General features: G+C 46.0%; 1 protein-coding gene across 1 annotated transcript in view; it reads right to left on the bottom strand.

Moving 5' to 3' along the window:
• Positions 1 to 14,311, bottom strand: part of Hsd17b2 (hydroxysteroid 17-beta dehydrogenase 2) — a 74,167-nt gene extending 59,856 nt beyond the window's left edge. The window contains exon 1 of the mRNA XM_027933292.2: positions 14,047 to 14,311. Within this exon, the coding sequence (XP_027789093.2) occupies positions 14,047 to 14,311 (265 nt within the window). The remainder of the gene's footprint in view (positions 1 to 14,046) is intronic.
• Between the last annotated feature and the right edge of the window lie 235 nt (positions 14,312 to 14,546).

Below are 14,546 nucleotides of genomic sequence, written 5' to 3'. Positions count from 1 at the left end.
CTCTCTCTCTCTCTCTCTGTGTCTTTAAAAAAAAACTAAAAAAGAAGCTATAGAACTAAAAACTACAATTAGTAATTTAGACTTAACAGACATATATAGAATATTTAACCCATCAATGACTGAGTATACTTTCTTCTCAGCAGCACATGGATCCTTCTCTAAAATAGACCATAGCTTAGACCACAAAGCAGCTCTTAGCAAATACAAAAAAAAAAATAGATATAATACCTTGCATCCTATCAGATCATAATGGAATGAAATTAAAAATCAATGATAAATTTTTTTAAAAAGGTACTTAATACCTGGGATAATATGCTATTGAATGATGAATGGATAGCAGAAGAAATTAGGGATGAAATAAAAAATATTTAGAGGAAAATGAGAAAAGTAACATATCAAAATCTCTGTGACACTATGAAGGCAGTGCTAAGAGGAGAGTTCATTGCATTGAGTTCACTCATTAAAAGAATAGAAAGTCAACAAATAAATAACCTAACATTACATCTCAAAGCCCTAGAAAAAGAAGAAACCAACACCAAAAGCAGTAGAAGACAAGACAGGAAATAATTAAAATCAGAGCTGAAATCAATGAAATCGAAACAAAAGAAACAATCCAAAAAATCGACAAAACAAAAAGTTAGTTCTCTGAAAAAAATCAATAAAATTGTTAAACCCTCAGCCAACTTAACAAAGAGAAAGAGAGAAAACACAAATTACTAAAATTTACGACAAAAAAAGGAAATATCACAACAGATGCTATTGAAATACAGATGATAATCAGAACCTATCTTGAAAATTTATACTGTAATAAAGTAGAAAATCTTGAAGACATCGACAAATTTCTAGAGTTATATGGCCTACCCAAATTGAGTCAGAAGGACATAGAAAATTGAAACAGTTTAATTTCAAGCAACAAAACTAAAGACGCCATCAAAATCCTACCCAGAACACAAAGCTCAGGACCAGACAGGTTCTCCGCTGAGTTACAACCAATAGCTTTTCACTGTAAACTAAGTAGGGCAAAAGTTGAGACACCCTTGGCTTCTACTTTTTCTTTTATCTTCTACATCATTAAGTATCACAATCTTTTTTTACTTGGTCAATGTCTTCTTTGTTGAGTTCTTTTGTGTTTGTCAACTTTTTGACACTGCGACTGAAACATTTGACAGGAACAATTTAAAAGAGGAGAAGTTTATTCTGGACTCACAGTTTCAGAAGTTCAGTTCCTGGTCTGTCAACACCATTGTTCTGGGTCCCAGATAAGACAGAAGGGCATGGCAGAGGGAAGCAGTTCAGCTCATGGCAGCCAGGAAGCAGAGGACCCAAGGACAAGATATATAATCCCCAAGAGCATGTTCCTGGTTACTTAATTCCTCCAGCCACATCACACCTACCTATAGTTACCAGCCAGTAATTCATTCACATTATTAATCCATCATGTGCCTAACCCACTGATTATTACAGCTCTCAGAATCTGATCATTTCACCTCTAGACATTCCCACATTGACTAACATGAGCTCTGTGCAGGATACCTCATCTCCAAACCATAATACCTTTCTTTGGACCTCCAAATCACTCCAGATTTTCTCCTTTCCCCAATTTTTTTCTTTTGATGTTACTGTGTTATTGTTCCCTACTGCTGATCTACACCGTGCTCCTTCCCTTTTCTACTGGTGTTCCAAAACTTCAGCATTGCCCAGTAACATCTTCTACTCACCAGCTTTGCACTGGGCCAACCTTCCTATACCCTTCACTAGACCAATTCTGTTGTGGGATGCAGAAGTAGTTTCTCACCCCATCAGTCTCTGCTTCCAGTCAGATGCTGTTTATAACTCTCTCCCTTGGAACTTTCCTCTTCCTTGGAACACTATCCCACCTTCCACCTCCTAGCCTGTAAACATAGGTGGACTCGGCTGCCTCGTTCCTTGTCCTAATCTCTGTCTATACTCTATGCTCAGATGTCCTTTTAGCTTCCTGGGCTTTATTGGTCCTACCCATGTGGAAGACTTAGCCTAATTTTATCTCCTATCCTGGGCTCTTTCTTAAATTTTAGTCTGACTTCTCCATTTTCATCTGAACATCTCCATATGAATAGAAGAACGATGGCCTGTCAAATCCAACACCTCTCAAACAAAAGACATTGCCTTTCTCCAAAGTCAGCTCCTTCCTCTGGCTGTCTCAAGAACTTCTCTTCCTCTTTGTGGTAAAAATCGTTCTCTGCATTTCTTTCTTGGAGCATCCCTTCCTAGAGCCTGTTGTGGACGCCATCCACAACAGGGGTCAGTGCCTCCTCTCATGGAGCTGTAGTCCACCTGTCAAGCCAGACGTTCAAAAGAAGGATTACAAGAGGCATTGAGGGAGTTGCGATGGGGAACTGCAATGGTCAGTGGGTCTCTCCTCTGCTAGGTCTAGTGAGCAGCAAGTCCTGTGATTCTCCCATGATAAAGTCCCTCCAACCCGCTGACTACTCCCCCAACTCATGGCCTCTGCCCAGCCACCTCTTACCTCCTCTCACTTCTGCCCATTTCTCTGAATTGTCACATGTTACACTGCCTTGTAATGTCCTGGTTTCTTCCCCATCCCCCCCCCACTACATTATAAGCTTATGAAATATAGTGGATGCTTGCCATTTGCCACTGTATTCTCAGTACCTGTCACAGAGTGCTCAATAAATATGGGTAAAATTGGGAGGGCATGGATTCTAAGCCCTTTTTGGAGTTCTTGTTTCTTTTTAAGCCCTCCTCTGCAGAGTTCCCTTCTCGGGCTCTTCCTGAAGCTTCACCTCAACAGCACGCCATGAAGGTTCTGAAATAAGAATCTTGAGGGAGCCAAGTCACAACAGCACAGCGGGGGATATTTGAAAAACAGTGATTGGCAGATGAGTAATGAGAAGGCTCCTCGCACAGGGCACATGTGGCTTCTCCTAGAGAACTGCTGGCCCTGCTAGTGGAGGGGGACATGCTTCACCTAGCTGCTGCGTCTTCAGTGTCCTCTGGTGCTGTTGAGAGGAGCCTTTCTGGAGGACCCAGCTCTCCTTTCATTGCCAAAAATCAGCTTTGCTACAGGACCCAGGGTCTGAATGCAGAATCCCAGATTCCTGAGGCCCTTGGCAGTCACCATCCTATCCCTTCAGAAGTGCACACACTTGTCCTCTGCCTGACTGCACTGCTTATTTTATTTCCATGAGCTAAAAGAGAGATGGCATACAGTGCACTTGGATCCCAGCACTGTCACTTACTTATTCCTTACGTGATCATAGTTATGTAAACTCTGAAAATCCTCAACGTCTCCTTCTTTGCAAGGGGTTAATAACAGAAATCATCTCATTGACATCTTGATCATGGTCATTTTAGCATATGAGTATTGGTCATATTGTGTCCATTGGCTCTTCTTTTTGTATAGTTAAAGCTTTAAAAATTATCTTATAAGCTCTTTGGGAGAATTAAAGGAAGCTTGATGTGGAAAATGCTCATCACCATACAAGGGAAGCCTTGGTGACACCACTGTCCTTGCCTGGAGGGTCTTGTGGTACTGAGATTGAAACAGAGCCCTTTTAAAGTTAAAAGCAAATTTCCTGATAACTGATTTTCTGCATCTGGAGTTTCCTCATGTTGAGAACAGAAACTGAGAAATGATTCTCTGACCCAGATGGGCACCAAAGAAACTGCACTGCGGTGTCTTCTCTCACTGTCACATCCTATTGGAATCTGCATGTGTCTTCCTCCTGGCTTCTGTTTCTGTGATTTGTAGTCGTGTCTGTAGGATTGGTGGGAAGACAGACTAGCTGCCTTTTCCCAGTTTGGGCAATCCAAATGGCATTAAGTGCACTTTTCCTTTTTTATATTATTTATTTTGCAGGTGGTGATCAAATCTAGTCAACCAAAAACAAAACAGTGTCCTTGTCTTGGCTGCTGGAAATAAAATTCTTTACTCTGTTCGTTGGTTTGTTTGTGTCATCTTTGCCCACTAGAAGTCAGCTTCATGAGGACAGGTCCTTATCTGTCTCTCCCCCCATTGTATGGCAAGTGTACACAGCAGGCAATCCACAGACGGTCATTCAAAACAACTGCACACCCTGCTCCTCTCCAGCACCCTCCAGCCCAGCCTGAGAGGGAATGTCCTGTCATGGGGAGCTGGGATCCCAGAGGAAAAGAAACAGGTGACCATTTTGCCTAGATCAAAGGTTTGTGCAATCCAGTGCCTCCCTTGGAACCAAAAAGACAACTCAGAGTAAGGGATCAGGGCTGAGAAGATTCAGAGGAGGAAACACGGGAGGCTGGAGTGGTCACAGAGGGATGCTCTCAGATGAGGTCCGGGTTAAAAGGGAAAGAACCAAGTGTCGACACAGCACACAGCCAAGGGACCAGATGCTGGAGAAGCCCTGTCCACAAGCAGGAAAAGCATCTGTAAGTGAAAACCTAAATAATACTTGGGCCTGAGGGGGAAAGTTAGCTGCAAAAAGAGGGTGTGCCAGCCAAAAATGGCCAGAATGCAAAAGAACACAGGAGTGGGCCGCCTCCTAAGGCCCAAGAGGCCTCATCTAGAATACATAAAAGGTGGAATTGCTGAACTCCTCCGGTTGCCCTTTGGTCTCTTTGTCAAGGGGATGGCTAGACAGGAAGAGATAAGAAAAGGATTAAAGACTTTATTGTTGCATGAATCATTCACTATGTTCAGTCGGTGACACAACAATCTTACTTAACCCTTAGAAGAGGTAGCAGCCATGATTCCCATCATATAATGAGAGAAATCAACTTCAAAGAGATGGAGCAGATTGCTCTAGAGCCCAGCCCTGGTGAGTGGTCTCTGGCTTCACCTAGATATCATATAACTTAAGACAGAAGCTTGAGGTGTGTGGGAGGGGTGGCTGTGGGCCAGCAGTCCAGCCCTGACTCCATGTGTGTTTGCAGTCATGCTTCCCTGGCCGTTCTCACACAAGCTGCAGTTTAGACATAGGGTCCTCCACCCAGAGTTGATTTTCTGAGCCCAAATCGAGGAAGGAACACTTCTTCCCCACTTCTTATGTTTCCTGCTGTATGGGGGGACATTATCAGTGTGACACTTTTAGCTGCTGTGGCTCCTCCCTCTCTGCTCCCTGAGGAGATGGAGTAAAGTAGCTGATTGGTGAGTTTGACAGAAAGATCTGGACCAAACACTCAGACTTGTGCAAAAGTCTTTCTTTCTCCGGCAGAGAACCAAAAGGACAACTCAAAGCCAACAGTGAGGGCTGGGAAGTAGAGAGGAAACCCAGGAGGCCAGAGTGTCCCTCGGAGGCTCTCCTCTCGGCCTCATGGTCTGCAAGGTGACCATGCTGAGCTACCGTGAGCACCGCCAGAGACTCTCCAACCCTGCCTTGACCAGCTGCGCCTTTGTCACTACAGCAATGCTGCTTCCCCCAGGAAGTTTCAATCAGCAACAAAGGTGACATCTGATCATTGCCTGTTCCTCCCGCCTTCTCATAGTGCGGGACTCACTGGGGAGATGGGAGTCGTGAATTCGCCCCACCAAACTAAGCAGTGACATCCAGTGAAGAACTCCCTTTAGTTCTGATTTAATTCATCTCACTGGCACTACGTTAACCCTGAGTCAACATCTCAGAGGAGTCAAGAAACAGGAGTTGGGCCAGAAGAAACCCAAGAGAATGGTGAAAGTTCTGAAAACTGGTCCATGGGAGAAATGGTGAGAAGAAGAAGAATATTTAGTTCAAGGAAGATTTTGGCTATGGTAGGATGCAGTCCGTCTTCACATGCTTCAAGAATAGCCAGGCAAAGGAGTATTCGACTTAGGCTATGTGATTTCCAAGGGCAGAACTAAGTCCCAGGAAGAACCGGCTCATTAGAAGGAAGATGTTTACAACTGTTCTCGTTGTATACAAACAGAACGATTTCCCTCAATAGGCAGTGAGCTCCCTGTCACTAGGGCTATTCAAACAACCTCACTCCGTTAAATGGAATGATCCCCAAGAGGACATTCTGGTGTTGGGAGTTGGCCAGTTTAAAATAAAGTTCATCTGAGCTTTTTTAAACCACATGGTAGCAGAATGAGATGTTCTTGCCTCCTCCCCATTTTCTCTCCCCAGGATCACAACTGGCCTATAACAAGGAGAGTGGGCCAATTGCCAATGTCCATACTCTGCCTGGGAGGCAGAATACAAGCCTGCACCAAGCTCATCACAGTGGTTGGGGGAGGCTGTGGAAGCCTCAGCCCACAGGATCCAGGGGAAAATATTTGGCTCAAGAACACCTTGACCCTCCCATGACCCTTCCTTGAAGGAGTCTGCAGTAAGCCTAAGAAGAAAGAAGCCCTGACAGCAAATCCATGGATTCTACCGGAAGAGAATCAAGTGATGTAAAGATATGCAGTCATGGGAGCAAGAGAAGATTTCATTCTCTTCCTGCTCCTCTCTAAAGAATTTAAAGAAAGCAACGCAGAGCTTGCAGCCTGACATCTGGCCATGAGGATATGTTTTGTTGGCCCAATGGGATTGTTTAAAATATAAGAAGGAAATAATTACCACCTTTTTTAAATAGGAGATTTTTACACACAGAAGTCCACAATTTCCGGCTTCTCATGAAGAATCACAAAAATCTAGCCAGCTGGCAATACTTGGCGGGAGGTGAGAAGCAGCTGCCTTCTGTGGTCAGGGGCCATATCCTCCAGTTTGTGTGGGACTCGCCACCCTGTACCCACTCCTAGATACTGAGGCCAAGTATCGAGGTATCAGTTGCCATTTTCTGCAGTCAGTTCTGTCTCTATCCTGTGTTGCTATGGGAACAGAAAAAACTCACCTTGCTCAGGAGACAGGTAGTGTTTCTTACACTCCTCCTGGCTCACCACCCTTCATCCTCTCCCCAGCGTCTGGGTGTCAGGACCAGTTGACATCCCTGGGTGTCTGGTTTACAGCTTCAAACACTGATGCTACCTTCGGAATGGAGCTACAGGGGCGGCAGGTGAAACTGTGGGGGCATCATGGGAGCAAAGAAAAAGAGAGAGGCCAGAGGCAGACAGGCGCTGCCAGGGGCCATCTGAGACAGTCTGTCTTGGCTGGGCAGGGAAAAGTCAATGTGTTTGACCCCATCTTCTGCCATGTGTGTCCTGGGAAGCTGATGGTGACTGAATGGAAATTTCTCCTGGTCATCGGGGTTTTACATTCCCCTATGATGACCTCTCAGGTCACTATCTGTTATTTAGACACAGCCTTTATGTGGTTTATTCTAGAGGCTTCTCTAAAACTTCAAATGGGAAAAGGTGTGGGTGTTGGGTGGGAGTATCCTGAGTGACCACCCCCCCCCAGTCTCATACCCCACGGTCCGCTGCAACCCCACACACTCTCATTCTTCCCTTTCCAGAGCTGGAGCCTCCTTCGGGACTCTCATCAGCATCCCCACCCTGTCCTCTGAGAAGAGTGGCCAGCTCCAGATGGCCCTGCATATATGTTATCTCAAGTACACTATCCTGGGGACAACCCCAATGGGATCGGTATATCAGGACTGCCCCATTTTACAGGTGAGGACATCGAGATTCAGACAGGTTAATTAACTTTCTTCTGGCAGAAAGCTATTAATTGGCAAGGCAGGAGCTGGCTGCCCGATCACTCTCCTAAGCACATGATTTTAACCCCACTGCCTCCCCCCGTGAAGGACGAGGCTGGGCCTGCAGCCAGGATCACTGATGCATGTGTGTTATGACTTTGTTTCAAGAAAATAGCAGAGTTTGGGTTTTGTTTTCAGTCCTCCTGTTGGTGATGCCAAGGTTTGCTTTGACTCTGTTGGCCACAGAAGCCCTATAGATGTGACTCCGAAAGACAAGTTTCAACAAATTCCCAGGTCCCTCTCTGATACTTCAATTCACCTGTCACACCTTGGTCCCATAAAAAAATAAACAAATAACTTGGGTTTCATTCCCTCAAAGGCCATGTTGGGCACTGACTGGCTCAAATTGAAATGTATCCTACGCAGTCCCTGGACCTTGAGTTCTCTGACATAAAGAATATGCTATGAAAGAGCCACAATAACTCCTCTTCTTGAGCTTGGGATTTGTTCTCTGATGGAGGCATGTCTTTTACACATCCTTTCCTTGACACGTAGTCCAGGGGATTTGGCAGTGCTGATTCAGAGAAAGATCTGAGCATGGCCACGGGTCAGGGCAGGCCAGGCCAGGGGGTACCAAAGTAGTATATGTAGTGGGTCTTGTGTTAAAAAGAGGTTGTCACTTTGTGATGATGGGGCATGGACAGAAGCCCCATGTGACCCCAGATCACCCAAACAGGACACGATCTCCTCCTGGAACTGGCTGAGCCACTGGCCTGTCCACCTTATTGTTGCACTGGTCTTGCCTCAGAATCTTCACCCTACCATGTCCTAACACAAACATCAACACTCCCTGGTCTAACTTAAGCCCCCACCCCGAGGGCCCAGCGTGGAACACCAAAATCAGGAAGGCAGGGGTGGGGCACAGGAGCCACCTGGGAAGGGTTCGTCTTTAGGAGCATAAAGCATGAAATCTGTGGGGCAACAGAGGTCCAGACACTGACATGAACAAGAGGACAGGCAGCCGTGGCCAGGAGGCTGTAAACAAGATACCCTTTGATAATTTTCAAGACCAAGACAAAGCAAAGAAGAACAACCAAGACTCTATTACAATAGTTCAAATGAGAAGTGACAAGACCTCAGACACAGGGAGTGGCAGTAGGGATTGAGAGGAGAAGAGAGAGTCCAGAGGGAATGAAAGGCCATGAAGCATGAGCAAGCAACTGGTTGGACGGGACAGGAGAGCAGAAGGAGCTCTCGAGTTCCGAGTGGTAGATTAATAGGAGGATTAATAGGGGGCAACTGTGAACCTTCTGACTTGGGCAGGCGGGGGTCGGCAAGGGACCCATCGGCTGAGCAGAGAGTGCAGAGACATGGCAGGACTCAGCAGAAAGTTGGAGTGCAGGCTGGGGCATGTTGACTCTGGGACCTTCAGGTGGTGGCTTTCAGGAAGCTGTGGATAAGCATCCAGAGAGCAGGAGACAAGTCTGGGCGAGACAGAGAGATGTGAGCACCACCAGAACACAGACGGTAGCAGAAGTCCTCCATGCAAACATGATGGCTACAGGACAGTATGAGAAGTGTAGGTGGCACCTACAGGACAATGCAGAGAACTGGGGTACAGGGAGTGCTGGCACCTGGAGGGGAGACAGAGTTAGATGAGCCTGTGAAGAAATCAGCAAAAAGTGAAGTTGGAGCTGGAGTGTGACTTGGCCACACAGCACGTGCTTAGCATGCACAAGGCCCCGGGTTCCATCCCCAGAACGTGCAGCATCCTGGAGGCAAAGCAGGCCAGGCCCTGGAGGAAATAGGGTCGGCAGTGCTGGAGCCGGAGTCAAGCTCTGGTGACCCTGGAGGGCAGCTTCAGCAGCTGTCCCGCTCGCTCGGGCCACGTGCTGGGTCAGTAGGAGCCCACTCAGAACCAAGTAACACAAAGCCCTGTGCGGAGCAAGCCATCAACTAGGTGGCTGGAGAACAATAGGGCCCCCCCAGAGCCCTGCCATGTCACACTGCCCTTTCTGTACAGGTGACACCAGCAAAAAGAGCCAGCAGAGATAAATGCTGAACCCGTGGGCAAATTGGGACAGTCCTATTGTGTCCAGCCAATGACCAGAAAAGGGGGGGAGGACATTTCTTCAGCATGACTCACTATACATGGCTCACTCATTCTCATCGTCTTGAGTCCACTGTGCCTCGAGTCTGAGAAGGGGGACGTGGACATAGAAGAGATCCCGTCCCTGCCCTCAGGCAGCTTACAATACAGTTGGACGGATTTTCATCCCATGGGAATATCCCCCCATCAAAACTCCTCATCCGCAATGCCCGGTGAAATCACCACTGGCGCTTTTTCAAAACGACCTGAGTGTAACAATCATTTCCATGCTTCCCTGGAGACGGTTAAATTCAAACTGCATGATAAGAGAGGGATGTGGCTCAGTGCCCAGCATGTGCAAGGCGCTGGGTTCAATTCTCCAACACGGCCAAACATAAATAATCTGATAAAGATTCTAGACTCTCCCAGGCCCGCGTTGCCTCCCTAACAGCAAGGTGCCGCAACATCCCTTCCCTTAGGGGCCACCTTCACGGCGCCACTCCTGCTTCTCCAGCCTCCACCCCCAAACCTAGCAACTTCTACTTCTGTGTTTCCACCTGTCAGTGACATTCTTCTTGAGCCACCTTCACTGCCCTCAAACTCATTCTGAAGTCACACTTACCATAAGACATCTCTCAAACTGTCACCCTCTTCAGACATCACTATCCCTCTCCATGATACCCTCCTCTCATCATCCCTCCGATGCGTCTCCTGCATTGTTCAACTGTCAAGTTCTGGGCAAAGCAGAGTCATGTGCACATGGTGGGTGTTCAGTGTTTGCTTGCAGATTGAATGTGTATGTTCCGGTAGCCTCACGGTCTACTGCCAACTGTGGCTACAGCCCTGGTGGTCGAAAGGATGGCTTTGGGAACAGGTGGGTCAGAAATCCAATAACCCAAAATTGAGTATCAAAGACCACAGACTAGTAACAGCTGTGTAGCATATGATGCCTGAGGCCCCTGCCACTTTCACCAAAGCCTGCTGCTCCCTTTCCCCCAGCAGCCCCAGGATGTAAGAGCCCGCCGCCAGTGCCACAGGGAGCCAGAAGTGGGCACTCCCAGGGACTGGTGGGCCACAAGATGGGCAGCCCTTAACTAATGGTTGGCAGATGTGATGCGACTACTCCGTGACCCTAATGGGGTAGCTCTGATGTGAAACCCACAGAGCCCCACACTCACCTGGGCTGAAGGCCTCACTTGGCATCTTCCTCGTCCCGGTCCATCTTCCTTAGAAAAACCTCACCATCACCACCAAAAAAAAAAAGTCTTTCACACCAGGCCGCTCACCTCTTGCCCTGCCCCGGGGAGCAGGGTTGGAGGAGCACAGTCTAAGGCAAGGTGGATGAGGCTTCTGCCCACACCTGCCTAACCATGCTGTGCTTGAGATGTGCTTGCAATCACTCTGCTCCGCTCTTCGTTAATGTTACCGCCATTTAAAAAGTCAAATGACCATTGTAGTTCCAGGAACCTTGGAGACAAATCCATTCAAAACACTCTCCGCAGGCTTATTTCTTCTTCTTACTATAATTATATTGTCTCTGAAGTGAAAGAGCTTTGAACATCATAGCGAAATAAAATAAAAGACTCAAAGGGAGAAAAAGGGATTTTTTGAACTTGTCTTTATAATTGTCCTTTACCTGGGTTGATAATTAAATAGAAACTAAAATGAATTTGACCAGTTTAATGTTCTCTCTCTTAAACGTTTTTATGATACAAGTCATACGATGACGGTAGAGAAATCTGAAATCCGGGGTGGGGAAACATCTCAATACTCTAACCATTTACAAACTATTTTCTTGGTACTATGCCTCCCTGCTCTCTGCCCTTTACAAACTACTTCCTTCCAGCTGTTCCCGCGGCGTTTCACCCAGGCACCTTTTGCTCAAACACTTGGCTCTCTGGTGTGTTTTCCTGCAGCCTGGACCGTTCTCCATGCTGTAACACAGTCCTCGTGGTTGTCAACATCAATGGCTGCATGTTGTCACACCGTGAGGATGTGCAATAGACTGTTAACATTTTGGTTGCTTTTGATATTTCACTATTTTAAATAAGACTGTGCTGAAGAAGGCACTTTGTTTTGCATCTATTCTTTCTCGATTTCAAGTATGTGTGTTTGTTTTGTTTCTGGGCTGTGCTGGGGATCGGATCGAGCCATGGTCTTGCAAGTGCTGGACAAGCACTTCACCGCTGAGTAACATCCCAGCCCCCAGATGATATCTTTAAGAGAATTTTCAAGATTTGAATTATCAGGTAAAAGAATGCTTAAGCCTCTTTATGTTCACTGTGACATCTTCCACCACCCCATCCCACCAAAATGCATACCAACTCACAACACAAGCTAGCTTGAAAACAAGATGATTCCAACTCAGGGTGGTTTCTCAGATTTTAAAATGAGTTCTATCTAACTAAAGGAATTTGTTTGAAGTTTCTTCATTTAGTGCAAAGGGTACAAGTCCTCTCTAGCATGACACTTAGACTGTAACTTTCTTGAAAACCATAAGGAACCTGATTGTGACATTCCAGGTCCTCAAGTACACACAGCTCTCTTCCTAATTCCAAATTTTCTAATTGCTGAGAATTTTATTTAGAAATTAGTCAGGGGACTTGAAGTGCTTAATTGATTCAGTTATTTTACTGGACAATGAACACAAAAATTTCAAAGGCTGTCATGTGCTCCTAGATTGGGTATGGGTTTCATTGGGTATGGTGCTACGTGTTCTAAAGCACAGGATGAAAAAATGTTGACAAGATAAGCAAGCAAGAGTGGATTCCTATTTTCTCAGTTGCCCTAAAGTTGGCCTGAGTTTGTCATAAGATTAAATTTTTCCATTTTTGAACCATGGAAGCGGTATCCCAAATGGGATTCCCCAGGAATGATTGGACCTGTAGGAAAGACACACCTTGAGTGGCAACCATGGCATTGCTAGTTGTTTTGAAGCATGCTTAATTGTTCTGTCTTCTTCCATGCAACTGGAAAAGCACAAACAATAAATTTGACCTGGAATTATTTGGGTGCCCACTATTCTACATAGAACAGAACTGTACTCCAGCTCCCCCTCCCCCACCACCCATTGGCCATCTGAGATTCTAGTGATAAAGTGAAAGACCCAACAGCCTCCCAGACACAGACCCCCTGGTGAGACCAGAGTCCTGTAGATAAATGTCCCATGGATTGGCTGAATTGCCTACTTTTGACTTTTCTTCCCTTAATCTAAAGAAGCTCATCTTCTGTTACACTTCAAAACTCCAACAAGAACCAACTTGCATTTCATGAGAGAATTTTGTCATTGGGTTAAAGTAAAAAGCAAAACAAAAAAATGTCACTTTAGAATCTGTTTCTCAATGACTGTCACCCCACTGACTTTCTTTAACCACAACCAATGCTGGCCTCCACCCCAGCAGGGCACAGGAGGGGGTGATCACCTCCCAGCACCTCCCAGAGATTCTGCAGCTGATGGCCTTTCTGCATCTTGCCAGAACTTCCTGGGTTAGGATAACTCTGGGTAATCCTAAACAAAGCTCTATCCAAGCTACAACTTTGCGACCAAACAAGCCAGTTTTACAAGTCAAAGGAATTTAATTTGGTCTCACACTTGCAGTGAAATAAAACACAAAAGAAGAGAAAAGCTGGCAGCTTTGCTAATGAGCAGCTAGCTTTCTGGACACACTGCCAACTTAGTCTAATTAAATAGCATTAGCAGTCTAATGACACACTTAAAGAGGAAAAGTTCAGACAGGATGCAGGGTTCTTGACAGCAGCAGGGCAAACCTCAAAGTCTCCTGCACAGGTGAGTCCCCAGAGACACAGCAAGGTACAGGGGAGCCTGGCTCTGCAAGCTTTCCTAGGGAAGAAGACCAGGCACAGAACCTAAAGAAGTCCAAGTGCAAGGAAACCTGAAATATTGCAGTTTTGAATTTATTAATTCTTATTCCTGAAAAACTAACAAAAATATTGGTAAAGTGACTTCACCTTCACTTTCTCTCTTACCACCAGCCCCTTCCAGTTCACCTCCTGAAGAAAGTGCACCAAAAATGTATGGGAACCACAGATAAAATTGGCACATTATGTGCATGTATGAATATACGCCAGTGAATTCCACTTTGATGTCTGTCTATAGTGCACCAATTTTAAATACAACAAATTAATAGAAGGAAGACCAATAAAGTAGAGAAAGGGGACCAAGGGAAGGGAAAGGCCAAGTACTGGAAATTGAAATGGAGCAAATTATATGACATGCTTGTATGAATATGTCAAAATGTACCCTACTATTACATGTAACTATAATGCAGCAAGAAAAATATGCAAAAAGGAAAAAAAGAAAGAAAGAAAAACACTTGGGTCTGTGCTCTGATTTAGTCCATGCCAAATATATTACACTTAAGCCAAATTTGACAAAGTCCTGCAAAGGCAGTGCCTCCACTTACCTGTCACCAGGACGGCCTTTTGATCCACAGGTAACAACTCTTGGCTCGGTGAGCGCATATACAAGAGGAAACATGACAGGGAGAAAAGAAACAAGATCCAGAAGAGGGACAGTCTGAGCAGGCAAATCCCTCCCCAGAGGGCTGAGAGGCAGACCGCTTGGCTTCCCAGCTGCCCAGGGCTCTTGTATTTGCAAAGAGCTATGCCTCCCACACCTGCAGTGACAGCCAGGCACAGCCACACTGCCTCTGAGAAAGGCATGCTCATTCTCCACGACTCACTTCACTTTCACGCACTCAGGGACAGCAAGCCTAGTGGGCAAAGGCTAGCAGGAGGCAGCTGGGGTTATATGAATGGAGAGGAGAGAAAGGGGGCGGACACAGGCCCAGCACCCTTTGAATGAGCATGGATTAAGTGTAATCACCCAGACACATATTCCCACTGGCTAATTTAAACCCGTGTGCATTGCAATATAAATACCAGGGCCCTTCCTCTTTGATCA

The sequence above is a fragment of the Marmota flaviventris genome, chromosome 18 (genome assembly GCF_047511675.1).
Source record: "Marmota flaviventris isolate mMarFla1 chromosome 18, mMarFla1.hap1, whole genome shotgun sequence".
NCBI lineage: Eukaryota > Metazoa > Chordata > Mammalia > Rodentia > Sciuridae > Marmota > Marmota flaviventris.
Note: the sequence above shows the minus strand (reverse complement) of the source record. Positions and strands in the feature narration are given on the sequence as shown.